At 46.5% G+C, this 27,500-nt stretch overlaps 2 protein-coding genes and 2 pseudogenes across 2 annotated transcripts; 3 read left to right on the top strand and 1 right to left on the bottom strand.

Moving 5' to 3' along the window:
* LOC129355883 (nephronectin-like) overlaps nucleotides 1-798 on the bottom strand; it is a 15,894-nt pseudogene extending 15,096 nt beyond the window's left edge.
* A 4,541-nt stretch (nucleotides 799-5,339) lies between these two features.
* LOC129355877 (atrial natriuretic peptide receptor 1-like) lies at nucleotides 5,340-12,815 on the top strand (annotated as a pseudogene).
* Nucleotides 12,816-19,420: 6,605 nt separating this feature from the next.
* LOC129355884 (E3 ubiquitin-protein ligase Topors-like) lies at nucleotides 19,421-21,029 on the top strand. The gene has a single exon (XM_055025503.1). It carries the CDS (start codon nucleotides 19,601-19,603, stop codon nucleotides 20,918-20,920), a length of 1,320 nt encoding a protein of 439 aa, XP_054881478.1. The 5' UTR covers nucleotides 19,421-19,600; the 3' UTR covers nucleotides 20,921-21,029.
* Nucleotides 20,920-23,570, top strand: LOC129355876 (uncharacterized). The gene is made up of 3 exons (XM_055025498.1): nucleotides 20,920-21,322; nucleotides 21,464-21,596; nucleotides 22,726-23,570. The coding sequence occupies exons 1-3, from the start codon at nucleotides 20,920-20,922 to the stop codon at nucleotides 23,558-23,560; spliced, it is 1,371 nt and encodes a 456-aa protein (XP_054881473.1). The 3' UTR covers nucleotides 23,561-23,570.
* Nucleotides 23,571-27,500: the final 3,930 nt, after the last annotated feature.

Genomic DNA, 27,500 nt, shown 5'->3' with positions numbered 1-27,500 from the left:
TGGAGATTCATTTTCTGTTCACAGAATTTGAACAGTGAAGCTAAAACTGGAACAAAGAACGTTTTGGGTTTGAAATGTTTGAAATGTTTGAAATGTTTCTTTTCCTGCACAGTTTGCTGCTTCCTGCTCCGACTGCGTTTCACTAAATGTCCCTTTTAGAATCAGTTGACTTCAGTTATCAGTGAAACAGATGAATTAGTTATTTCAAAAATTAATCATATGATTAATTGTGATTATTCAAGATATAATTAACTTATGTTAAGATGCATTTAAATGTTTAAGCAACAAAATAAAATGTACTAAATATTTATTGTCAAACATTAAAAAAAATTATTTTATTTCTATAGCTGATACAGTGAGGAGATATAATAATAATAATAATAATAATAATAATAATAATAATAATAATAATAATAATAATAATATAATAATAATAATAATAAAAGTCTCCAGACCTGTCGTGGTCCAGACTCTGTCCCTGGATCGCCATCCAGAACCCGGACAGGAGAACCAGAACCAGAACCAGCATCCTCCTTCCTGTGGTTACAGAACTGGGAGGTTTTCCAGTCCCAGTGCTCCCAGTGCTCCCAGTGTTCATCCGAGGAGAATCCAGTTTCCTGACATGCTGTGAATCTCCAGCCGGTCAGATGAACCTCCTGTCTGCAACAAACCCAGTTTAACCATTAATCCCAGTCAGAATCGGGTTCCGTCCTCCCGGGTCGCTCCGGCCGCCTCTGATTGGTCGCTTGTTGGTGCCGGTGAGTCGCGTGCCGCTCCGGTTCGAACAAAGGAACTGATTTGTTTTTGTTGTTTCCTCCCGGAAATGCGCCCGAACCCGAACCGAACATGCGGTTCCCCCGCAGAGGGCGGCCTGAAACCCGAACCCAAAGAGGGCGGTACCGTGAGCCCTGGAGCCACCGAACCCACCGCCCCGGGCCGCAGGACTCCGAGCTGATCCAGAACCGCAGCAACCCGGACCAGAACCTGGACCAGAACCCGGACCAGAACCCTTCATCCGCTTTAGAGGCGATGTTTATGGAACCCAGTTCTAATCAGAACCTTTTGGACCTCTTGAAACACGGTCCAGATCATTTTAGATCCCAAAACAAAACTGCAACAATTAATCAACTCCTGACGATTAATCGATACAAAACCGGTCAGACTTTCTGTTTCACCACTGAAACCTTTTTTTTTTTTTAAAGATGCAAATAAACAAATATATTCATATTTTTAAACTAGAAAATAAACTTTTTGCCTGAAGTGCCGTAAGAAAAATAATCCTTGAAAAGCTCGACTCTTTCTGCTCCACTGTTCCACCAGTATGGATCATTATTGATTAACTGATCAGTAACTAGATAGCAAAGGTGCTTAATATGAGATTTGTTTCAGATTTTGAAGCAGATAAAGTTAACTTTGAACACATGATGAGATTTTTCCATTTAAAGATGAACCGATTACTAAATTAGTTGGTCATTATTTCAAAAATCTATTGATCACAATGAATCGTTTCAGTAACAACTAAACACTTGGTGAAAAGTTATTTATCTAGAATAGTTCCTGCTGATGACGGTGATGATGCACATGGGCGACAGTAGAGAGGAACAGCTCACTTTAAACAAGGAGAAACTCCAGATGAAGACAAACTTTCTATAGAATAAAGTTTGCAGAGTTCATAGAGAGACAAACACAGAAGCTTCCGAGCCACAACAACAGAATGGGAAAATTAATCCTGATGAGAAAATAAAACATTACCATTGGGTTTGGGGTCGATCTCTGCATCCAGGAACGAGACGCGGGCTGAACCAGGAGAACTTTTCTATGAAGATTTTACATAACCTCAACTTCATGAAAGGAAAAAACTTAACATAGAAAATAAAAGACTCTTGCAGTATTTTATATGATATAAAATAAATAAAAAAGTAGAGATAAAATCAACAGAAACACCAAATCACTGAACCAGGAGAAACTTTCAATGGAAACTAAACAAAGAATCATTTAAGGATCAGAAATACCTTCACCAAAAGGATGGGACATTCGTTTAACAGACACCATATCAATAAAAAATCCCATAAAAACATAAAAATTTCATCTGTTTTTTATTTTACAGGCTGATATAGAAATTCAGTTTCCATAAAAATAAAAAACAGAAAAAACGTCTTTAGAGCCGGCTTCAAAGAATCAGAATATCATTTAAAACTTTAAATATTCCCTCTAAAATTGTTCTGAATAGATGAAGTTTCTGTGTTTTTGTGTTTTAAACTGAGATTATTCAACAGTTAAAAACACTGAGCAGCGATTCAGTGGCGCCCCTGCAGGTCTGGAGGAGGAAAATCCCCCCATAAATTACTAATTTACCGTCTACTGGCGCCTCCAGCCTGACATTCATGTTCCAATCTTCAGAAAAATGGATCAAAATCCTGAGTGAAAACAGAGAACAGAAGATGATTTATGGATGTTGATTTCTTCAGAAATGTTTCTAATGTTCGTTCTTCTCAGCTTCAGATTATCCAGGAGCAAACGGTCAGTTCTGTTTTCATAAAATGTAAAGTTTTCATTTGAATTAGGAGAGAACCAAGAGGTATATTTGAATTTCCTCATCATGCAGAGACAGTTTCCACCAGCAGAGGGCGCTGTGGGGTTCACCATGGGTCTCCTCCTCTCCTCCTCTTGCTCCTCTTCCTCAGCAGGAGCTCAGAAGCTGCAGGTTTCTGTCAGCAGCAGCAGCAGCAGCAGCAGCAGCAGCAGCAGCAGCAGCAGCTGCAGCATCATGATGAAGCGGCTCAGGTTCTGGTCTCTGCTGTGGGTAAGCAGCTGATTTACAGGAATTATGTGATTTTATTCTTATTATTTCATGTAGTTTTTTCATTTCAAGATGTTTTTGTTTTCTAGAGATAAATCTGAATACATCAGTTTTTATTGCTGAAAAATGTTTATTTAAAAAATTCTAATCCAGTTTAGTTTTAAAGCCATTGGAGGAATATTTCGTTTCTGATCTCTGATGTGTTTTGTGTCGTGTTGCTTCAGGTTTGTGTTTTCCGAGTCCAGTCCGGGTTCTGCTGGCACGACCTGGACAACAGCGAGTACGACTGCTGGCCTCTGGACCGACCCGACGAGTACAACATGATCGACTGCGGAGGTCAGAGGTCGATCAGAGACGCAGCTTCAGACCTGCATTAAATACAGAATAATTAACTGAATGGAGTTTAGCTGCTTGTTTACTATAAAACTGTACAGTTTATTGTAGTTTTGTTGCAGTAACTTACATTTTAGATGATTTTTTTATTCTAATTTGAGTGAAAAAAACATTTAATGAGTGGAGAGCAAAAAAAATGAGTTTAGAAATAATTAATAAAATCAACAAGGCTCTATTTTATTGATTGATTCATTTTTGGGGGGGAAAATCTTTTTCTCTTCTGTTTGGAGAATGTTCTGTAATTTAATTGTGTATCTAACTTTCATAGAACAGAACAAATAAAGAATAATATATATATATTTGAAAGAAGCTGAGTTAACTGTATAAATGTTTCTCCAGGTCGTCGTCCTGCAGCTCCGGTTCGTATTTGTGAGTGTTAGTGTGAAGGCAGCAGCAGGTCGGCCTGCAGCAGCAGATCCGCCTGCAGCAGCAGATCCACCTGCAGCAGCAGGTCCGCCTGCAGCAGCAGATCCGCCTGCAGCAGCAGGTCGCCTGCAGCAGCAGATCCGCCTGCAGCAGCAGGGTCCGCCTGCAGCAGCAGATCCGCCTGCAGCAGCAGATCCGCCTGCAGCAGCAGGTCGGCCTGCAGCAGCAGATCCGCCTGCAGCAGCAGGTCGGCCTGCAGCAGCAGATCAACCTGCAGCAGCAGATCGGCCTGCAGCCTCCATGTTTCTGTGCTGAATCGTTTCCTGTCTCAGGGATGGAGATGTCTTGGCTGCTGAGGCCTCCAGAACTGGTCAAGTCCGGCCAGGTCTTCACCGTCGTCTACTCGTCATGGCCCCGACTCCTTCTACCACTGGGCCGTCCAGAACCGCATCTTCTCCCACAGGTCAGCCGGGTCCAGAACCGCCTGGCGGTTCTGGAGGCGGTTCCTAACCTGGTGGTTCTGTCTTTAGCTCGATAACGGAGCTGCTTCGGCCCGACGGTTCTGTGAACAACAAGACTGTCCGTCCAGCTGGACCGAGGCCAACGGAGAGAACTGCTGCATCCATCATGCCAACATCCACTCCTGTCCAATGGGATACATGGTGAGGTTCTGTTGGTACCACGGTGGACCGGGAGGTTCTGTTGGTAAAATTCTTCACATGCATATTAAAATGAACTCATAATAAAATAAAAATCTCTCCTCCATCTTTATCTTTTGTCCTAAATTAGTGGATCATTTATAAAAATGTCCATGTTTGTGTTTTACAGCGTTTAGATCTGAGGACAAAGAAATGAAAGTTTATTTTCTAAACCTGCTGGTTCTGTTTTCAGACTGAGAGCATCTGTGGCCCCTGGATTCCTGACGACGGTAAAATCTTCACTCACACCGTTTCCACCACTGGGAAGATGAGCCAGACCAACTGGACCGCCAAGGCCAGCAGACCTGAGCGCCACAGCAGCAGCACATCCAGAACACATGAAACCAGATCGACTTTAATAACCAAAGAGCAAAATGGAAAAAAAGCTCAACGCCAAAACCAGCAGTAGAATTTAAATGTTTAAGAAAAACTGATAAATTATGTTAAAGTTTTTATAAAAAAATTTCCATCAAAATTTAAAAAGTAAAATGTTTGTTTATGTCGCCGCATGCTGATGATTCACGACTTTACATTTCAGGAGTTTTTTAGGTTGGTGATAAAGAAGTTTATAATGTTTTTAGTTTTTGAATAATTGCTGTATTTTATTATTTTACAAAAGCTTTCCTTGAGTTTCCATATTTCAGTGACGTCAGCATGTCCACGGCGGCCATCTTGTTTTCCACAGTGGCCATCTTGTTTTTCACAGATTCTACGTTGAATTCAGGTCAAAATATAAACTCAGGCAAAAATGTTTTCTTCCCGAGGATAAAGAAAACATTTAGGATAATTAAATAATAATTTCTGAAAAGTCCAGGACAAAAAATCCAAGTTTTTCTCATTGAAGAACTTTTTTCTGGTAAATTTTGACTATATTCCTGTAATTAAAGTCTGGCTGTAATAACACCGGATGTCTGAAAAAAGCCAGTTTGAAAATAATTTCTGTCATTTCTAATTAATTTTTAGAAAAGAAACCCAGATTACAATCAGAAATTAAATATGTTAAATTACATAATTAAACCATAACAGGAACGTATTTCCTGGTACTTGGATCATAAATGATTATTTTTGTGAACACCTCCTGATCCCTGCGCGTCGTCTTGCAGGTGGTTCTGTTCCATCCGGGTCTGACCTCGCTGATCGCTCACATCCGGGTGGGAACCATGCAGGCGGCGCTGGAGGCCAAGAGCACCGTCCTGCCGGCTGTCGGTCCGTCTGGCAATGAAGCAACAAAAACTGATCAACAAGATTGATCTGAATAAGTGAACTTTGCTTTCCTCCAGTTTGTGGAGATAAAACCTGTGAGGATGGAGAGAACTGCTCCACCTGCCCAGCTGACTGCGGCGAATGTCCCATGAGTCCCAGCACCAAGGTGGCCATCGGCCTGCCGCTCGGCCTGCTCTGCCTGTCCTTCATCCTGACGGCAGTGGTGAGAAACCAAACCAAACCAAACCAAACCAAACCAAAACAAACCAAACCACAACAAACCGCAACAAACGATTCCTTCAGCATGAAACAGAAACCAGTCAGGAATCTGTTTCTGCAGTGGCTGAAGTACCAGAAGGAGAAGCTGCTGTGGGACGAGAGCTGGATCATCGACTTCTCCACGATCAAACAAGGTACCAGTGATCCGAGCCGGGAGGGGAACCGGGTCAGAACTGGACCTAAACCGGGTCCAGTTGGACCTGACGCTGGGTGTTCTGATCGTAGATCCGGAGGCCCAGCTGACCATGGGGAGCATCATGAGCGTCCCGCCCGGACACGACAGCAACATCAGCTGTGTGACGGCCATCAGCTCCTGCAGCGCGCAGCCGGCCAGCCGGAGGGCGCCGTTCACCTGCACGGCATTTAGTACGCACATCAAACTGAGGGCCGGGGGCCGAATACGGCCCGCCGTAGCTGATTATGAGGCCCTCTAGACTCCAGAGAGAAACATCAATAAAACTTAAAGATAATAGTTTTATGCTTAAAACCATTTTTATCTGTATTTTACTAAATTGCATCAATCAGTCCCTCCAGGATTTTGCAAACGTACAAAATATTTCTCTAATGTATAATTGTGAGTTTATTGCTAATTTTCTGTAAAATCTTTTGGTTAATCAATCAATCAAATCAATGATCTGGGTTAAGCAGATAATAGCCCCCACCTGCAGGTGGCAGTATTACTTACTTTGACTAAGTCTTACCTGATGTTAACTTACAGTTTGTGATTTTACTTACATGAATTATCATTACTTTGGTCTTTAAAATAACAAAATTTCCACTTTATGTTCTGATCCGTCTGTTGATGTAATTTCTGATTTTATTCTTCAGGACTTTTTACCTTTTCAGGCTTGACTAATTTTTTGGACGGATACTTTTTGCTTTGGTTAAATATATGTTGAAGTGGTAATACTCTGACTATAGCAACCAAATAATTACATCAAAAATATTGAAAATTCTTTGCTAGTTTATTTCCAGAGAATCAGTGATTTTTTTTTATCTTGAAAGTAATCACATTAAACAATCAATAATTCTGGAGGGACAGATCAAAGTGAAAATCTGTTCAGTATTTATAGCAGAACTTATTGGATATATACATTTATTATCATAAAAATCGATACGTTCCGGCCCTTTAAGAACATTTGAAATGTTTCCCAAACTGCAGATGAGTTTGATTCAACCTGCCTAAACCGTCTCTCTCTCTGCAGCGACGGCAGAACGGTGGCCATCAAAAAGATCCAAACCAAAACCTTCTCTCTGTCCAAAACCATCAGGCAGGAGGTCAAACAAGTCCGGTAAGAGACAAGCCAATAACTGTCCCTGAGCTGCAAACATCTCTGACTCCGTCCTCTGATCAGGGAACTCGACCATCCCAACCTGTGTAAGTTCATCGGCGGATGCATCGACGTGCCCAACGTCGCAATAGTAACAGAGTACTGCCCCAAGGGAAGCCTCCATGACGTCCTCCTGAACGAGGAGATCCCCCTGAACTGGGGCTTCAGGTGAGCAGCACCTGCAGCAGCACCTGCAGCAACACCTGCAGCACCCTGCAGCTGCAGCAGCTTCTGAGTGTTGTTGGCGTGATGATGACTCTCCCTCGCTGTGGCCGCCAGGTTTTCCTTCGCCACAGACATCGCCAGGGGAATGTCGTACCTCCACCAGCACAAGATCTGTCATGGCCGACTCAAGTCCCTGAACTGCGTGTTGGACGACCGCTGGGTGTGCAAGATAACAGGTGCAGCTGCTGTCTCTGCGTCCAGCAGCTGCTGTCTCTGCGTCCAGCAGCTGCTGTCTCTGCGTCCAGCAGCTGCTGTCTCTGCGTCCAGCAGCTGCTGTCTCTGCGTCCAGCAGCTGCTGTCTCTGCGTCCAGCAGCTGCTGTCTCTGCGTCCAGCAGCTGCTGTCTCTGCGTCCAGCAGCTGCTGTCTCTGCGTCCAGCAGCTGCTGTCTCTGCGTCCAGCAGCTGCTGTCTCTGCGTCCAGCAGCTGCTGTCTCTGCGTCCAGCAGCTGCTGTCTCTGCGTCCAGCAGCTGCTGTCTCTGCGTCCAGCAGGACAATTATAGAAACTCACACATATCTAAACGTCGATGCTTTCAAAGCGAGTCGAGATCATGGTGTTATTCAGCTCTGATTGAACCTTTACAAACTGCAGTAAACATTGTGTTGATGGGAGCCAAGCAGAAACTAAACCTTCACAACCAAAGAGGTTAAAAAGCCAGAATCTGGATGTGTTCACATCCGACACTTTTGACCCGTTTTAAACGGATCACAACTCATTTCTCATCCGCTGCACAAAAGTCTCAGAAATAATTCAGCCAGAAATAGTTTAGCCATTTTTTCAGAGATATGCAGATGAAATTCAGTCAGTAGCTAACCTGTTGACTGACTAGCTAACTGACTAACAGTCACTGCAATCCCTGTCTAATCCTATAGATAACTGACTAGTTAACTGACTAATAGTGACAGCTGTATCGTTGTATGAAGTGTGAGGCTTCTGTCCATCAGCTCTTCCCTCTGAAGGGGGTTTCAGTGTTTGTTCTGCCTCCAGACTTCGGGTTGAGGGTTTACCGGCGGGACGACGCGGCCGAGCCTCTGTCCTCCTACCAGCGGAGACTCCTGGACGTCTACATGCCGCCCGAGTTTCAGAGCTCCAGCATGGAGCCGACACTCGCTGGAGACGTGTTCAGGTTTATGATGGTTCCCATTATGACCAGTTTAGACCAGCTGTCACAACTCAACAAGAAATAACTGCTGACAATCAGGCTGAGGGTCAAACTATTTTATTGATTTATTGAATTTTTGGTTCTTGAATATTGAATAATGTTATAACATTTAGAGAATAAAGCAGAAATATTATAAAACATGCAGAAAACAAAAATGTATTATCTGAACTTTTTAAATTAAAATAGTTTATAATCATTTTAAGAGAAACTTCTAGTAAAATTAGTTTGTAATTCTATTAATGTTACAAACATTTTCTTGTAGCCTGACATTAATACTCCAACAGAGTGAACGACTGAAAATCCACTTTCTGAAAATGTTTTATATCATTTGTCTTTTAGAAAAGAAACTGAAACAGATTAAAATCAGACCTGATAGAAATCTGAGGTTTTATTTTGAAATCAAAGCTCCTGAAAATGTTTGAGTTGAAGTTTTGCAGACAGAAACTGATCAGCTGTGGATTTCCCTCCCAGTTACTCCATCATCCTTCTGGAAATAGCGACTCGCAGCGACCGGTCCCAGTAAGCTGCTGCTGCTCCCGATCGCACCGTTCATGGTTGAAGGAATCGTTAAAGTATCTCTCCCTCTGCAGCCTGAAGACGCGGCCCTGGAGAGCGCCTGGTGTCCGCCGCTGCCTGAGCTGATCTCCAGTAAGGCTGACAGCGCCTGTCCTTGCCCTGCTGACTACGCAGAGGTGAGACCACAAACAGTTCAGTCTACAGACTGAGACGGACTCGTCTGACCGCCTCTCCTCTCCTGGCCGCCTGGTTTATTGAAGCTGATCCGTCGCTGCCGCTCCCACAACCCGGCCCACCGACCCACTTTTGATCAAGTCAAGAAGTCGTTCACCGGATCAACCCGGTCAAAGTCACCCAGTGGACATGATGATGAACCTGGTAGATCAGCAAAACACGCCGCTTCAAATCATCAAATTCAGGAGTTATTGCCTAAAACAAGTTTCTGTCTTAGTCAGAAATTATTTCTGTTAGTTTTATGTCAAGTGAACTTTTTACGCTAGAAAGGACAGTTGGTGAGATTTTGTGTTTTTAGATTAGATTTAATGTCTGACCATTTTTGCAGAAAAAATAAATGAACTTAAATGTTCTGTTAGCTGGAAAAGGCCTGTTGAATGTTATGAAGATTCAAACTGGAGGATCTGATTGATTGATTGATTGATTGATTGATTGATTGATTGATTGATTGATTGATTGGTTTCAGATGGAGAAGTACAGCAAACACCTGGAGGTCCTGGTGGCTGAGAGGACTCAGGATCTGATGCTGGAGAAACAGAAAACCGACCGGCTGCTGTACAGTAAGATCCTCGAGTGCAGCAGAGATCACCTGGAAGTGATCAGTTTCCTGTGGATCGATCATCAATGATCCTTCCTCCGGTTAAACTCCTGAACCCGGCGTTTTATCTCAGTCTGAACTTTACAGGCATTGAGGGAAGCAGTTCAGGTTCCTTGTTTTACAGAGCAGATGTCCAGGCCACCGTGCATGGACATCCTCCACCTGTCCTCCACCTGTCCTCAACCTGTCCACCACCTGTCCTCAACCTGTTCACCTGTCCTCCACCTATTCACCTGTCCCCCACCTGTCGTCCACCTGTTCACCTGTCCCCCACCTGTCCACCTGTCGTCCACCTGTTCACCTGTCCCCCACCTGTCCTCCACCTGTCTGAATGTGTGTGTCTCCTGCAGGTATGCTTCCTAAGCAGGTAGCTGATGATCTGCGTCAGGGGAAACAGTCTCAGGCTCAGAGCTACGTCAGCGCCACCGTCTTCTTCAGGTATCATTTCTCCTTCAACTCCTGCAGATCAGCAGCCGAACGTCCATGAAAGTTTTACATCAGAAAGTGTCGCGTTGCAGAACTTATTTAGCAAACAGCCTCATCACCTGGTGGGTCTGTGCCTTACCAGAGGCACGACACCTGAATCTGAAGTCCAGTTCTGCGGGTCAGAACCGGGTCAGAAGCTGCGATCAACGCTCCAACAGAGACGCTCTTTTTCTTGGCTTCCATGTCTGATGATCCGATGCTGTCGGCTCTGAATGACTTTACAATCCATCCACAGACGGCGGCGGCCATCTTTACTGCTGTGTAGACGTTCTTCTTCTGCGTTTCTGTGTCCGGTTCTCACAAAAGTCTTTAACTCGCAGCATGAAGGAAATGTGAGTCAGCTAAAACTCTGGGTTGATGTCAGAGATGTGATCGCAGCCTGATGCTGTTTCCGGTCGGTTGCAGCGACATCGTCGGCTTCACCCAGCTGTCCAGCAGCAGCACTCCCTATCAGGTGGTCGACTTCCTCAACAAGCTCTACACAACGTTCGACGACATCATCGACAACTACGACGTCTACAAGGTGGAAACCATCGGAGACGCCTGTGAGAGCAGAAACACAACCTGACCATCCTCCATGCACCTTTAAGAGCTAGCCTGGGAGCTAACTCTGAGAGCTAGCCTGGGAGCTAACTCTGAGAGCTAACTATGAGAGCTAACCATGTGAGCTAACTCTTAGAGCTAGCCTGGAAGCTAATTCAGAGCTAGCCTGGGAGCTAACTCTGAGAGCTAACTATGAGAGCTAACCATGTGAGCTAACTCTTAGAGCTAGCCTGGAAGCTAATTCAGAGCTAGCCTGGGAGCTAACTCTGAGAGCTAACTATGAGAGCTAACCATGTGAGCTAACTCTTAGAGCTAACTCTGAGAGCTAGCCTGGGAGCTAACTCTGAGAGCTAACTATGAGAGCTAACCATGTGAGCTAACTCTTAGAGCTAACTCTGAGAGCTAGCCTGGAAGCTAACTCAGAGCTAGCCTGTGAGCTAACTCTGTTTTGGCCCCCCTGTGCAGACATGGTGGTGTCCGGCGTCCCCCAGGAGAACGGGATCCTTCACGCCTCAGAGATCGCCAGCATGGCTCTGGATCTGGTCGCCGTCTGTCGCACCTTCAGGATTCCCCACAAACCCGGCATGCAGCTGCAGATTCGGGCGGGGATTCACTCCGGTGCGCGTGCAGACGGCTGGGAAGCTGAAACCGATCATGAGTTGTTCTCTGAACGTCTCTCTCCGTTCAGGTCCGGTGGTGGCCGGAGTGGTGGGGACCAAGATGCCTCGGTACTGTCTGTTCGGAGACACGGTCAACACGTCGTCCAGGATGGAGTCCACCAGCCTGGGTACGACCAAACTGCACAATCAGATCAGGTTTTATAGGCTGCATTCTAACTCTGTTTAGTTCGGTTTAATCCACCTCCAGTCCATTCGTCCAGAAAGTCCAGTTCGTTTGGGGAGGTGTGAATGAGTAAACGAAATCTGGTCCACTACAAACCTCAGCTGGGTTGGTTGATGTGAACTCTGGTGTGATTTGAATGCATATGTGAATGCTAAGCAGACCAGAAACTGCTCCACAAACAGGAAGTTGGCTACAGAGCATGGCATTCTGGTAAATACAAAACACACATGCTAACCTAGTGGGAGAAATGGCTCCTGGTCTTTAGGCAGAGACTAAAGCAAAATAAAATCTGATGCCTCCATTTTTGTTTCCTTTTGGTGAAGAAGGAAGTTGTGCTCAGTGTCTTCAGTGGTTCTTGGTGCAGCGCCCCCACAGGCCAGGAGGGGAACAGGGTTTGGTTGATTTGATGCAGTGCAGAGAGAAAGAGAACGCCGTCCTGAATTAGGTGGTATGGCCCTTTAAGAAGCTGCCTCTGTGTCCGTCCAGCCCTGAAGATCCAGTGCAGCTCCAGCGCCTTCTACCTGCTGGAGGAGATCGGCGGCTACGTGTTGGAGTGCAGAGGAACGCTCCAGGTCAAGGTGAGCCCTCCACCAGAATCCAGTCAGGCTGCTGCTGGGAGCACTGGAGGCCGCCCAGTAACTGGACCTGTCCCCCTGTTCCCTGCAGGGCAAGGGAGACATGGTGACCTACTGGCTGGAGGGCAAGAGGACGACTGGGCCGGACAGCAGGGCCAATCCCAACACGGAACCAGACAAGGATCCGTTCCTGGTGCCGGGGTTCGTCAGCGACGATCTGCTCATGGATCCGGCCTGATCCAGAACTTCACCGCCGACGATCCGAGTTTCAAACTCTTCCTGTGGCAGAAGAGAGGAAAAGTCTAGAACCTTCTGTGAATTTATTCAATTAGTTTGGCTGTTTATTAGGACGGAGCTTCATGACCAGGATAAAAAAAATACAACAAAATTCAGAGAATAAAGTCAGAAAATGACCAGAAAATAATAAATTAAAACCAGAGTTTAACTTCATAAATTCATTTTACTGCAAACAACTTTATTCTCATAATATTTTGATTTTATTGTAATTTTTTAGCCTGGTCTGAATTCTCTGTTTAGTTTATTAAGAATCATGAATATTCTCAATCGTTCAAAAATTATTTATTTAGATAGTTTATTTTTAGATGCATTGGTTCTTATGTGCATTAATTTTATAATACATAAACGTCATATAGAACTGAATAAAATATTAATTATTGCATATTATAAAAATTAGAAAATAATGAATGTTTATCTTTCAGTATCTCATAATTATTCACAGATGATTTAAAGCTTTTAAAATAATCAAATTATGATAATTTCTTCTTTATAGTTAATAGATTACCTCAGAGCAATAAAATAAAATAAAGCAGAAATGTTTGGTTTAATTTTGTGTTACAAAGAAATAAAGAATTTTCTGTTTTTATCTCAAACCAACAATCTCATCGTTTTTCTCTGTGGATGAAAATTAATTCATCCTAATCTATAATTTGTGTGAATGTTTCACTTCCTCTCATCAGGTCCAGGTTCTTAAAGCCTCTAATCAGCATCATTGGATCCAGGTGAGATAATCCAGGTGAGATAATCCAGGTGAGATAATCCAGGTGAAATAATCCAGGTGAGATAATCCAGGTGATATAATCCAGGTGAGATAATCCAGGTGATATAATCCAGGTGAGATATCCAGGTGAGATAATCCAGGTGAACTGAAACGTTTCAGGATGTTTTGGATCCATCCGGCTGGAACCTGAGATAAGATTAAAAACCTGCTATTTCTGTAAATCTTAGTTTTATCTTCACCTGTTTCTAATTCTGTAAATAAAATCTCTAATATCCAGTTATTAATCAGTTAATCCATAAAATAATCCCTTAATTAATCTGCAGATTTACTAGAGATGATCAAACATTCACTGGAGGAATTGTGCTTTTGCATTTCAGGCCATAAAATGTTAATTTTCTTATTTAAAATGGAATTTATGAATTTATTTGAATCTTTCATGTTGGTTGCAGCTCAGGTTCGGTTAATGAAATGATTTTATCAGGATTAAATCGAGCTGCTTGCTGAATGGATGAATGCAGAGGATGATGCAGACGATCAGAACCGATGCGACCCATTCCCATAAACACACAAAGAGGCTGATTGATATGCAGAAAGGCCCCAAACAGCCGGGTTTTAATTACAGATAACACAACGTGTGTTGAAGTGTTTTCTGATTGAATGGGTGCTCAACCTCTCTCTCCAGCTCCGCCTGCTGCTCGCTCGCCCATTCAGGAAACATTTACACATCTGAGCAGCCGCATCAAGAGAGGGTGTGTGTGTGTGTGTGTGAGAGTGTGTGTGTGTGTGTGTGTGTGTGTGTGTGTGTGTGTGTGTGTGTGTGTGTGTGTGTGTGTGTGTGTGTGTGTGTGTGTGTGTGTGTGAAGCTGTCCTCAGGTTGACTGGAGATGTTTTGGTTTCTGCTGTGAATCGTCTTCAGTTTGTTTTTATGAATAATAAATGTATTTAATATTTATAATATTATTATTTATAATAATAATACAATAAATAAATGTATTACCTGAGTTTGGATGAGAAAATATTCTTTAAAAACCTGAGGCAGTAGATAGTAAGAAATGTATTTATTATTTTAATAAATACATTTATTTATTATCAGGTGTTTTTATAAATGATGAAAACACCTGAGACACAAGAGCCAATCAGCTCACAGAAAAAGGTGAAACTTTTCCAGGTTTTCTCTCTGTGGATCTTTAACCGGTTTAATTTTCCAGACAGAATATTGTTTCATGATCTGAAACCTTTCTGAATGAAATCACAAAGCGTTCAGGATGACATCGAGCTGCAGACAGGAAGTTCCTCCAGAGCCTGAGGGATCGGTTCTGGATTCAGTTTATTCCAGAACCGATCTGCAGCAGGATCTCCTGCTAGCATCACGACTTTATCATCTTCAGCAGGAAAACATCCCGGATCATCCTGGATCCCTCTGGAGATGCTCAGAGAGGCTGACAGAGGATTTCATGCAAAGATGCTGCAGAAAATCAGAAACATTTTTAAAATGATGTAACAGCGCCCCCTGCTGGAAAACGTCCGTCTCCTCTGTGGTGATAATCCATGACGTTTCCAGACACACAAAGAGATGTTGAACAAACTACCTCAAAGCTTTGCTGCATCTCACAATGACTAAATGTCCACTTCCTGTTATCCGTCTCCATGGAAACAACATCTGGATCATAAAGATGAAGGAGGTTTCATAATAAAAGCTCAAAAAGTAAAAAGCAACACAGGTTCCTGATGCCTCAGCTGATCAGTGTCTAAACTGAGACATAAATGGCTTTTGGTGACGATGATCTGAGAAATGAACCCGGATATTAAAATCTGCTGCCTCAGGTTTTTAAAGAAATATTTTCTCATCAAACTTTGTTTCTTTATTGATTTTAATGCTACAAAACATTTTTTCTTTCATTTAAACACATATTGTGAAGCTTTCCTCGTGTTACAGAACCATTTCAGAACCATTTCAGAGCTGCTGACTCAGGTTTGCTGCAGTCTGAAGTTTGTAGGTGAAGCAGCTGCTGCTTCACCAGCAGGGGCGCCACCTTCTGAAACCCTCCAGGCCTCCAGGTTTCTGTGGCTCAGCCTCTGAGCTCTGACAGTCCGCTGTGTCTCTGCAGCTCAACGACTCGCCGTTGACCCTCAACGGCTCGGTTCAGACGGGTCGCGGTGTGAAGCTCTCCAAGGACCAAACCGGAGTCATTGTCCAGGTGTCCCTGTCCAACTTCTCTGCTTCTGTCTTCTTTGACGGCTCCACGGCTCAGATCCACCTGGAAGGTACGGAGCATCGTTTGGTTCCTGAGGAACGCTGCTGTCCTGCAGTCTGACGCTGATCGTCTCTCTGCTGCGTCCTGAACCCGTCCAGAAGATTCCTCGTCATATTTATCATGCTTTGAAGGTCTAGAGATGAAGTGACCAGAGAAAAGGGGAAACACATAGAACCGGTTTTATACTAAATTCCAACACAGAGCCTCCATGTGCAGCCTCAGACATCACATCTTTAGTTTGTCATTAGTTTCTGGAAAATAATGACATTGAAGGAGGATCTTCTTCCTGTTTGCTCAACTCACATAAATCAATCACTTACATAATAAATTAAAACTAACTCAATCATTTCCATTTGCACGATTTATCGATATGAAAAACAAATTAGCTTACAGAGGCTTCATGTTTCATTTTATTTGTTGTTTCTGTTGTTTGTTCATTTTGGAAACAAAATGTTTTCCAGTTTTAAATGTTCACTAGAATTTAAAGTTTGTTGATCTCTGAGAATATGTTCTGGCATTATTATGCCATTATTACCATTATGTTACTTAAAAATGGCCGCCAAACAACAATATTATTGTTCACCTCATTGACTTCTGGGACAGTTTTCATCCAGCAAACCTGTTACCAGGACAGGCGCAAACAGAACCCAGCTGTTGGTTCATTCCTGCAGCTGGTAGTTTGTGGTCCAGAACCAGAAGGTCTCCCGGCACCAACCTGCTGCGGCGCCGCGCCGTCAGTCCTCCTGCAGCAGGGCGCTTCTTTTCTCCAGCAGCCAATAGGCTGCGATCCTGCTGGCGTAGATCACATAAGACCAGGACAGAACCACCAGACCCAGTAGGACCTGCAGGACAGAGAGGGTCAGGACAGTCCAGACGTGAAGCATGTTTAATCCAGACTGCAACAAGATTTCACCCCAGATCAGGTATGAGGTCAGCAGTTTTCACAAGTTTAGGTTCTGATCCAGGATTTATTCAATCACGTGTAATTATTATACCACAAACAATCAATTGTTTTTCCTCAGGTTGTTTTTGTTTAAAATAGTGGAGAGTTGCTTTAAAACGGGAAGGAGAGGATGGAGTATAATAAGTATTTCAGTCTATAAATCAGAGCAGATTAAAGAGGCTCAAGTTACAGAAAAACTGCGGAATTGCCCTTTAGCCATTTACAAATCGTAAGCTAACTTCCGCTTCGTGCTCGCCTCAAACGATGCTACAACTCACAAATGTACATAGAAACAGTTGATTGATCAGTTTATGATCAGCACATCCAGGTTCTGAGATGTTTTTCTCTCCATTTCCACATAGATTTCTTGATATTTTCTTCTCTCTCTGGTCATTTTAAATGTGAAACTGTCCCCTGTGTCCCAGATATAAACAGAAAACCCTTCAATTCTGAAGCAACATCATCTGAAAGCAGGTAAAGCTGTTTCACCGCAGAGTAAATCCTGTCCACGGTCCTCCGGCTCAGAGTCTCCATGTTTCTCGGACGGTCCCGCTTCTTCTTCGGCTGATTTCAAACACCGTTTCAGCCGCCAAGACGCCATCTTGTGTCAAAGAGGGTAAACTGTAAGTTAAAGATTTGTTTACAGCTTAAACATCAGCTTCTTAAATATTTTCCCTTTGACATTATTATTATTTTTGTTATTTTACATTGAAACACTGACCGTTAAACTGGCTTTTAAATGCTCCGGTGCTCTGAGAAAACTGCCTTTATGGAGCAGTTACAGAAGACTACAGTCGTTACTATGGTAACTAAAGAAAGGGGTCGGAAGAAGATGTCTCACTTCGAGCTAGTTTTACTTGGAAAATAAAATAAAATTGACTAACTATTTAGGATAAATAATTAAAATACTACAAAAAAGATACAAACTATTGTGGTGTACACTGGATGTAAGAAACCTAAAATATTTCTTAAACTTATTCTCGAACATATAAAAACAATGGCGCCATTAGGCTAAATTAAGAGTTTCGTTAACATCACGTTGACTCCAAAACTTTATCAATAAAGAACAAATAAACGTAAACTACCATGGAGAGTTATGTAACAATAAAGATGTGATAACAGAAACAGCAAATGGTTGAATTACATAATATTATACAACATTGATAAATTTCTTGTGTTAGTGAGCCCTCCTTAAACTTTGACGATCTTTGACACAAGGGAAGGAGTTGACGTCTGTTGGTTTCCCATCATGCCCCGCTGTTTGGGTTGTAGCTGGAGTTAGGACAACAGCCGATTCAGCGCTGATGTTTGGGTTCCGAACTTTGCACAGGTTCTGAACGGATCTGGATCTGGACCTTTGAGCTGGGGGACGCCGGTCCCTCTCTGCTGAAGGTGGATGCCGCTGCCGGCGCGGAGAAGAAGGAAGAAAGGCCCGGATGAGGAGGAGCGAGCTGCGGGTTTTTCAGCTGAGGTCTGTGGAGCTAACAGAGTTAGCATGGTAACAGAGTGTCAGTCAGGCAGGGAATACAGTTATGGTTTTAAATACGTAACGACTCCGATTGCAGTTACATGTACCAGTATAGAGATGAACTTTAATTAGTGTAAAATAGTGACGTATTGTTAAATGCTGTGTCTTTAAGTATTTACAGGTTAGCTTGATTGTAGCTCGTTAGCTTTAGGCTAACAGGAGTTGTTCGTTCAGTTTGTGTTTAATATTCATAACAATCTTGAATCTGAGAGATTCTGACCTCAAAGGGGAGTGTAGATTTTCCAATGTGAGTTAGGATGTGTGATTGTGTTCCTCTGAAAAGCGGTGGTTCTGTTCTGGTTCTGATCAGGTTAGTGCACAGAGAGAACTTTAAACACAGTAGATTAATATGCAACCAAAACATACAACAAAACCTTACATACCTGCATGGAATGTAAAATTTAAGTTCAAATCTAGGGATGCACTGATGTGAAAGTTTGGGCCGATATTGATATCCAATGAAAAATATTGCTGTTAAGGTTGATAACTAATATTTACAATATTCTACATATTTTATATTTATGTATATATATATTTATATAGCCCTACCATACAGCTGGCACACAGCTACCTTCTTTATATCCCTGAACCTCCTCACAGTCCTGCGCTGCATGACGCTCACAAAACGATACGATGTAAATGATCATCGGTTGTTAATATTGGCCCGGTTATATTTATCATATCGATACTGATGCCTCTATAGACCTGTTGCGCTGTGACGTTTTGTCGCTGTAGATGAAAAGTAAATGAATCGTCATGTGCAAATTTTACGGATGTAAACAATAATAAATGTGTTTCTATCATACATCCCTATTAAAAACAGATAAATACTTTAAAATGCTAGTTTTCCCAATGTGGATGAAATGTTCTGCGTTCCGGACGTGATGCTGAGCCTCTGGGTCTCCGTCTTCAGGTGATGGCGCCGACTCGGATGAAGCTGCGTCGGCGGAACACGGCGGCTGCATCCGCTCCAGCAGGAGGCGCTCTGGAGGGAGAGGCAGACAGAACCAGAGAGAGCCGACGGAGCAGCAGAAGGAAAAACGGAGGCAAGGCATCAGCCCCCGCCGCCCCCCGCCTCGTCTCCTCCTCCACCTCGTCGGCGCCGCCAGACCCGCCATGGCAGCCGAGGCATCGCCCGACTCCAAGTGTCCCATCTGCCTGGACCGCTTCAATAACCTGGCGTACCTGGACCACTGCCTGCACCGCTTCTGCTTCCCTGCATCCAGGAGTGGTCACACAACAAGGCGGAGTGTCCGCTCTGCAAGCAGCCATTCGCCTCAATCTTGCACTCAGTGCGCGCAGAGGACGACTTCAAGGAGTACACGCTGCAGCCGCCGCCACGCGCCGCCAACCAGCTCACCGCTAGCACCTTCCTCACCACCGTGGCCGCCATGACGGCGGGGACGCGCGCAGCTTCGGTGATGCTGAGACGGCACCTGGTGGCGGCCGACAGAGACGCCGTGCGGCGGCGGCGCAGGCGTGAGCGGGCGGCGAGCGGTCGCAGGTCGACCGACCGCGTCGGGGAGTGGGAGTTTTTCATGCACTCTCCGCCGCTGCCCGTGTCGCCGTACCACCTGGACATGTCGGAGCTCATCATGGACAAACATGCGGGTGGAGGAGGTCGCCGAGGAGATGATGAGGAGAGACGAGGAGCGGCGGCAGGCGTTCAGCGAGGAGCTGGCCGGCCTGCGGGGCGCGGCGGCCCCCAGCGCCCGCGCATCACGCCGCCTCATGTGCCGCCTGGCGGTCCGGCAGCGGCTGCAGCGGGAGGGCGGCACCGTCCAGATGAGGGAGAGGGAGGTCGCAGCGTTCCGCAAGGCGCTCTACCAGAGCGGGATCCGGGTGCGGGGCGTCAGCGGTAACCAGGGGCGACCTCGCAGCGTCGCACCGGAGACGTTCCGCCGAGGCTCCGGCCACCTGACCCGGCTGAACGGCTGGCTGCGGCGGGAGCTGGCGGTGCTGCTGGGCCCGCACGCCCCGCTCAGCGACGTGGTGCTGCGCACCATCACCGCCCGAGTCCTGCGCAGCGGCCTGGAGGACGCCGCCGCCCTAGAAGAAGACCTGCGGCCGTTCCTATTGGCCCGCACAGAGCACTTTGTGCACGAGCTGGTGAGCTTCGGCCGCTCCTCGCTTAGCATGGAGAGCTACGACCAGCTGGCCGTGTACGAGCCGCCCGCCGCCGCCATGGAGCTGGAGCCGCTCAGCAGCCCCTCCGACGGCAGCTCCGTCATCGCCATCTCTGAGGAGGAGGAGGAGGAGGAGAGAGGAGGAAGAGCCGAGGCAGTGACAGGAAGTCACAATGATGTAATTCAAACAGGAAGCAGCCTCAGCCTGTCCGGCTGGGACGATGAGACGCCGGGACCGTCGTACACCTCAGCAGAGCCGCCACTTTCACTCACCATGCCGCCGCTCAGCCCGGCTCCTCAGCAGCCGACCAATCAGGAGGGAGCAGAGCCGCGCGGCGAGGAGGAGGAGGAGTGCCTGATCGTCGGGTACAAGAAGCCGATCGCTGAGAGAACTCCGGAGCTGGTGCAGCTGTCCTCCGACAGCGAGGAAGTTGAGGGAGAGAAGAAGAAAGAGGAGGAGGAAGTGGAAGTTGGCTCAGCAACGGTTGATAAGACTCCGCCCCCATCTGCTCCCTATTTACCCATAATCCCTCCCTCCACTTCAGGAGCCTTCAGGGCGGAGCAGCAGAAGGAGGCGAACTCCCGCCGGCGGTCCGGTTCCTGGTCAGAAAGTTCTGGACGAAGCAGGAAGTCGGTCTGCTCCCTCAGCCCAGCTCCGCCGGAGCGCCGCCAGAGGGACAGGAAGCAGCAAAGCGAACGGCGGAGGAAGAAGAAGCAGCGTGGGCGGGACCGGAGCAGAGAGCTCATGGGAAGAGCGGCACCTTCTGCAACCCCAACCGCTCCATCTTCCCCCCCATGATGTCCCGCTGCTCGCCGTCACCATTCGACTCCAGCCCAGACTCCGCCTCCTCGCCGCCGAGCCCGCCGGACTCCGGCTGGGAGCTCCGCTTCAGCCAGGTGTCCCCCCTCACCTCCTCCGCCTCCTCGCCCTCCCGCTCCTTCTCCCCGCTCTGCTCCTCCCCCGGGACGCCGCCCTCCCCGCCCTGCTCCCCCGAGCGGCCGCATCACGTGGAGAAACCCGGCGGGAAGAGGAAGTACAAGAGCCGCCACCTGAACAGCAGCAAGGACCTGACATGGAGGCCGAGCCGCGGCCGGCAGCACGACAGGGAGCGCAGGAAGCGGCTCCGCAGGGAGGCGGAGAGGCGGGACAACAGTCTGACGACAGGAAGCAGGTCAGAAACACTTCCTGTTGGAGGGGGAGGTGGCGTTTATGGTGTTGGATGGGTCCATCCGTCCTAACTGGGTTGGACGTGTTGAGTCTTTTCCGGTGTTTTTCCATCTTTTGTGCTGGTTTTCGGTCCCAGCAGTAAAACGGTTTCTGGATCTTTGTTCTGACCAGCAGGAGGTCCAGAGACGACCGCAGTCCCAGCGTGGAGATCGTCTACGAGGGAACCATCGACTCCGCGCAGCCGTCCGCCCACAAGCGCCGCCGGAGACGCCACCGGAGACGCCACCGCAGGGGCGCAGGTCACCAGGTGAGGTCACATGACAGGAAGCAGGTGAAGTTCAAAGAGCTTCTGATCAGAGGAACTGTGTTTGTTTCAGCAGAACCCGGTCCAGACGCTTCTAAACACTTTTCATGTCAGAATAATCTGAAAATGAATCATTTTCAAATATGAATCCTCAAAGGACGTTTCTACAACTAAACTTTAAATGCTTCACATTCTGACAGAAAGTAAAATTTATACTATTCCACAGGTGGCAATGAAGCACAGCTAGATGGAGCAGGATGTCAGAAAAGCATCATTTAAAACTCCAGGCTCTTAAAGTCATAACATCTTAAATAAATGAACGTTTGAGCACTGAATTGCCTTCAAGTATATTTTTTGATCTTCTTGGCCCAATATGGCGGCGCCTGCTGGGGGAGACAGGCAGCCAATCAGAAAGAGACTCGTTAGCTGGAGGACACAGAATCAAAAGGACAACAAAAAGCCACAAATAATTTATAACATCTTTTCATTTAAGATGAAGAAAAACATTTCTTGCCTGATGAACTTTTTCTAAAAGAGCCAATCATTGGCAGCCATTTTGTTCTACTTTATAGCCTCAAACATCTGGGACGTTTTGGTCTCCATACGTTTCTGATCAACAGGATCTTGAGGGAAGTTCTTGTTTTGTTGCTGAGAATAAAAACAGAACAGAAAACATTGGACCCAAACGGGTCGACCCGCTTTGTTTCAGTGAACCTCACAGAAGCTGGAGGGAGGAGCCCTGAGAGGTCCGCTCCTTTTTTAGGTCGGTACTGTGACTGTGTCGCAGCAACTACAGTCCCACAGACACAAACGCCTCATCACAAACGTTCCTGTTTGTGATGCATCGTCTCCAGTAGAATTAGAACTGAACACAGTATTTCCAGATTGATTTAACGTATTGATGTTTTCATTGAACGAAGAAAAATGTTTAGGAGGTTTGAACATTATTTGGAATTTGTCACAATAAAAATAAATCGAATTATTATCATGACAAGAAATGTATCAGGATGAATGACAAGCGATGCGATAAGCGCTCCACCTCAGAACTTTGGGCTGACGGTGTTTAAGTTCGATTCCCTGCCTGACGGTGTTTAAGGTTCGATTCCCTGCCTGACGGTGTTTTCTGTCTCAGCTCTCCGGTCATCATCACCCTGGACAGCGACAGTAGCCATGATGACGGCCAGAAGAAGACCAACAGCGGCAGCAGCAGCCCCCTCAGCAGCCAGCAGACCATCGACTTCTCCGACCTCCCGTCCCTCCCGTTGGCTCCCTCCGCCGGAGTGGGCGGTGCCGTGGAGGTCGGGGAGCTGCCCGCCGACATCCTGGACCGCGGGTCGGACGGGTCGGAGTCGGAGGCGGCGGTTCGGTCCGGAGCGGTGCGCCGAGGCGACCGCGGCGATCGCAGCTACGTAGACGTCGAGAACACGGAGGACGCCGTGTCGCTGCTGGAGACGTCTGACAACCACCAAGAGGCCGACGGCAAGAAACCGGGCCGCAGAGAAGACCCGTCCGACCGGTACCTGCTGGAGGCCATCCTGGACGACCTGAACCGGATCGCTCCACTGAGACAGAACCCGTCCCAGGATGGCGGCTTCCTGTCGGAGAACAGAGAGCGGACGCCGCAGGAAGTCATCCGGCTGGAGGAGAGGACAGGTTCCGGTCCAAACTCCCACCGGCTGTCAGCAGAACACGGACTCTGTCCCGCCTCCACTGGAGAGGACGGAGGGTCGGGAAGTCCCGCCTCTCCTCCGGCGGGCCAGTCCAGTCGGGTCGTACCGCAGGAACACACCGCCGCCTCTCAAACACAAGGATGCTGGGAGTCCGCCACACGGCGCCGCCGGCCCGCCAAACGTTGGGCCACGTTGCTCCGACCCGAATCCGACTGGCAGAACCTCACCGGGTCTCAACCCACTCGTCATTCCTCCCATAACAACCATCCAGAACCAGCTCAGCGGGTCGCCGTCTAACCCCAGGCTTCCGGCCCGGTCCGGTTCTGATCGGCTCCCCGGCCTTAGGTTTGGTTCTTTTCCCTCCATGGAGTCATTCCACAGCAGCGAAAGCTTGAAGCTGAGTTTACCTTTGACCTCTGCGACCTCCACACATTCCCCGGATCTCCACCCGGCTCACCGCAGGAACCCGGTCAGCCCGACCCCTTGGGTCGGTGTCGGTTGTCTCGGTCCATCTGGCTGGGATTTCTTCTCAGGTCTGAACTTTCACGGCGCTGCTGCTTTCCGACCGGAGCGGCCGCCACCAGGGGGCGTCCATCCTGACGTCACCGCTGCTGCAAGAGGTCAGGAGGTCGGCGTCCCGCAGCTCTCTGACTCCGCCTCCACTCACAAGGCCTTAGCTCCGCCTCCATCTCAACAAGCCCTCAGCTTGAGCGGCTTCAGCCAATCAGAGAACAGTTCCCAGTGCAAGTCCCGTTCTGAACCGATTCACCTCTCTGAGTCCGACTCAAAGAACCGAAACAATCCGAGCTCCGGGCCGGGCTCACCGGACCAGAACCAACAGCAGAGTCCAAACGCTACGCCACTCAGCATACACCCACATGACCCCACCCTCCACCCACATGACCCACCCACCACCCTCATGACCCCACCCTCCACCCTCATGACTACACCCTCCACCCTCATAACCCCACCCTCCACCCTCATGACCCCACCCTCCACCCACATGACCCCACCCTCCACCCTCATGACCCCACCCACCACCCTCATGACCCCACCCTCCACCCTCATGACCCCACCCTCCACCCTCATGACCCCACCCTCCACCCTCATGACCCCACCCTCCACCCTCATGACTTCACCCTCCACCCACATGACCCCACCCTCCACCTCATGACTCCACCCTCCACCCTCATGACTTCACCCTCCACCCACATGACCCCACCCTCCACCCTCATGACCCCACCCGACTCTCAGACTCCCCTCACAGTATTTCCTTTGACTCCGCCCACCTCCCCTATGACTTTGCCCCTAACTCCTCCCACATGACCTCTGAACCTCCGTCAGACAATCGGCCGTCTGATCGACTCTCTGGAGAAATTCCTCCTGATTCTGGTGAAAATGTACAGAAATAAATCCAGAAAGTTTGTTTTTATTTTTTATTGTTTCTGTTTTTTGTCTCTTGTTGATCTGAAAAGTGACCAGGTTGTTTTTAAATGTCCGGACTGCTTTTTACTTTAAATTCTGGGACTACGACCCATTTATCGTGTTCTGATCCAAATATATTTATGCTTTTTAATTTTTTATCCTAAAGAAATGTGTGAAGCTGTTCAGGAAACATCTGGAGAAACGAGCAGCGGTTTGGTTTGATTCAGGTTGAGAACTGATGTTTGTGAACTCAGAGACTCTGAGCCACAGGAACTGGTTCTGGTTCTGGTTCTGGTGGACATTTGGACCTCTGGCTCTGTCAGGACACCTGAATAAAAGGTTGATCTGAAAATCATCTTGTTGTTTCACTTCATAGCTGTGAAGGTTTCTGCTATTTATAATGCAAAGTTACCATGAACTTTGACCTTTCACCTGATGGGACTCTGCGGTTGTTTGGAGGCTAAATGACCTTTGAACTCTTCCCAGATAGTGCAGCAACTTAAAGATAAAGTCTAATATTTGTGTATAAATGCTCACCAATAAATGAAGGTTTAATATTTTACTGAAACATTTGGTCTGAATATGCAGATGGTCTCCAGCCTTTCTGAGTTTTTTCAGTTTATTTTGTTTTAGAAAATTTTCCAGCATAAAAAAAATTAAATTTCTTAAAAAAAAAATAAAAAAAAACTCTAGACTTTAGTTTTTGAGTTAGAAGTTTCTGGATGATTATAGCGACTTATTATGAAATTAAAGCATAGCTAATAAAAGAAAACTAATTTGTGTCTTTGATAGAAGAATTAAATTTGAAATTCTCATTTTATGATAGTTTTCACTGGAGATTGATAGCATTCTGTGTCCACAGAGTTGTTCCTGTGGCCACAAATGGCCCCCAAGCCACACTTTGGAAACCTCTGACTTTATCACAAATCTTAACCTGACAATAATAATCTGTATAAAGTTAAATAGCAGTAAAAACAAACAAACTGGAGAAGAAAAAATATCCAAAAGAAATCATGAACAAAGATAACATCGATTAATCATTAATCATTGTGATCATGGATGGATCCGGTGGATGAGCTGCAGTTGGCGCGTCTCGCCAGCAGATGGCGCCTGGCTGCCCGCCTCCTGCGGGCCTCAGGAAGCGGAGCGGGATAATGAGCCTCCGGGGAGCGGCGGAGTCGGAGGCCCCGCTGCACTAATTAAGCCCATCAGGGCGCGATTAACTGGCTGTTAAACACACAGTCTGCGGCGGGCTGGCGGATCAGCGGCGGGCTGGCGGATCTGCGGCGGGCGGGCGGATCAGCGGCGGGCTGGCGGATCTGCGGCGGGCGGGCGGATCTGCGCCGAGGCCCGAGCCAATTACCCGCCTGAGGAATGAGCTCAGCTTCCGCCTGTTCGCCACCAGTTTCCCTGTTGTGGTTTCAATGGTTTGTTGATGCATCTTAATGCTGCAGCTCCAGGACTGTGGATGAAAACTGATTCAGAATGAACCAAATATGAAAGACTTTCTGCCTGATTTTCTGTTTTTAACTGAAGTGATAAAACATTTCCACAGTTTTAACTACGTTTTCGCACCAATACATGATTACTGATGAGTTCTCTTCATATTTTATTAGTTATTTTTCCTCCTAGCAAGAAAATCCTGGATTTAAATTATTATAGTTTACTCTCTGGTCCAAAAATATTTACTTAATGTCCGACTCTGAAGCCTAAAGTATTATAAATTTGAGTTTTGGCCAGAATTTAACACTATGCATCAAAATAATTACATTTGTACATCCCTTTATTTTTGGCTTCTTCCATCATTTTTCTTCCAGGCGTCTGATTTGTGGCTCTTCCTGCAGAACCTGGTGCTGCTCTGCAGATATAAAACCTGGTTAAGTTATAAAGTTGTGACAGGCCTGCATGTTCACACTGACTTCAGAACTATCAGGTCTAATCTGGTTCCACATATGAAGTGGAACAAATCGAAGGTTTCTGGGTGAAAAGTATCAGAATTGGTTCGATCAGAATGAGGCGAAGACGTCGGATCGCTCTGAGCTCTGAGGCTCTGGAAACACTGAGGATAAATGAAACGCAAACGTAAACTTTACTAACCAGGAGACTGACGACAGTTGGTTCCACTGGGTTTTATTTAGGAGCGTCGGAGTAAAGAAGGTCCGGAGCGGATGCATTGCAAGGCCAACTATTCGTCCTCAGATCTGGGAGGAAATGAAGGCCATGAATTGAATCATTTTGTTTAGAAACATTCAGACCAATTATTCACAATCTGTCTTCTGGATCCACAGGGAATCACCCTGTGGTAATCCCACAGTATATTTGGGAATATTATTGGCCCCTCCCAATAATATTCCCAAATATTATTGGGGATAATATTTGTTATCCCCAAATAACAAATATTTGGGGATAAAAAAGTTTTTTAAATGGAATTAAATAGGATATTGTGGAAAGAAAAACATCCATAAATGTAGATGTGTTGGTTGTTGAAGCTGCTATAGAAAGAGACTAGAGGAAGATTCACTTTAAATCTCACAGATCATCTCCTTTTCATTTCCTCCCAGTTAGAGGTGAAAGCTGGAGCCTCGTGTTGCCGTCAGGCTGAAGACTTTGTGTTTCTGGAAGCAGAAACTGTTGGATCCGGAGGCGCTGACGTCAGGCCCGCGGGAGGCCACGCCCCTCGGCTCCTCAGGCCACGCCCACATTCTAGAACACTGCCGGTGGGCCCCATTGTTAGCGCAGTTGCCTAGCAACACGGCGCACCGTCGTCAGGGACAACCAGCCTCTGTCTTTCTTTCTCTGTCAGATCGCAACA

This window comes from Poeciliopsis prolifica, unplaced genomic scaffold, assembly GCF_027474105.1.
Source record: "Poeciliopsis prolifica strain line A6 unplaced genomic scaffold, Auburn_PproV2 SCAFFOLD149, whole genome shotgun sequence".
Taxonomy (NCBI): Eukaryota; Metazoa; Chordata; class Actinopteri; order Cyprinodontiformes; family Poeciliidae; genus Poeciliopsis; species Poeciliopsis prolifica.
The sequence above is the reverse complement of the archived record's forward strand: the minus strand, read 5'-3'. Positions and strand labels throughout refer to the sequence as shown.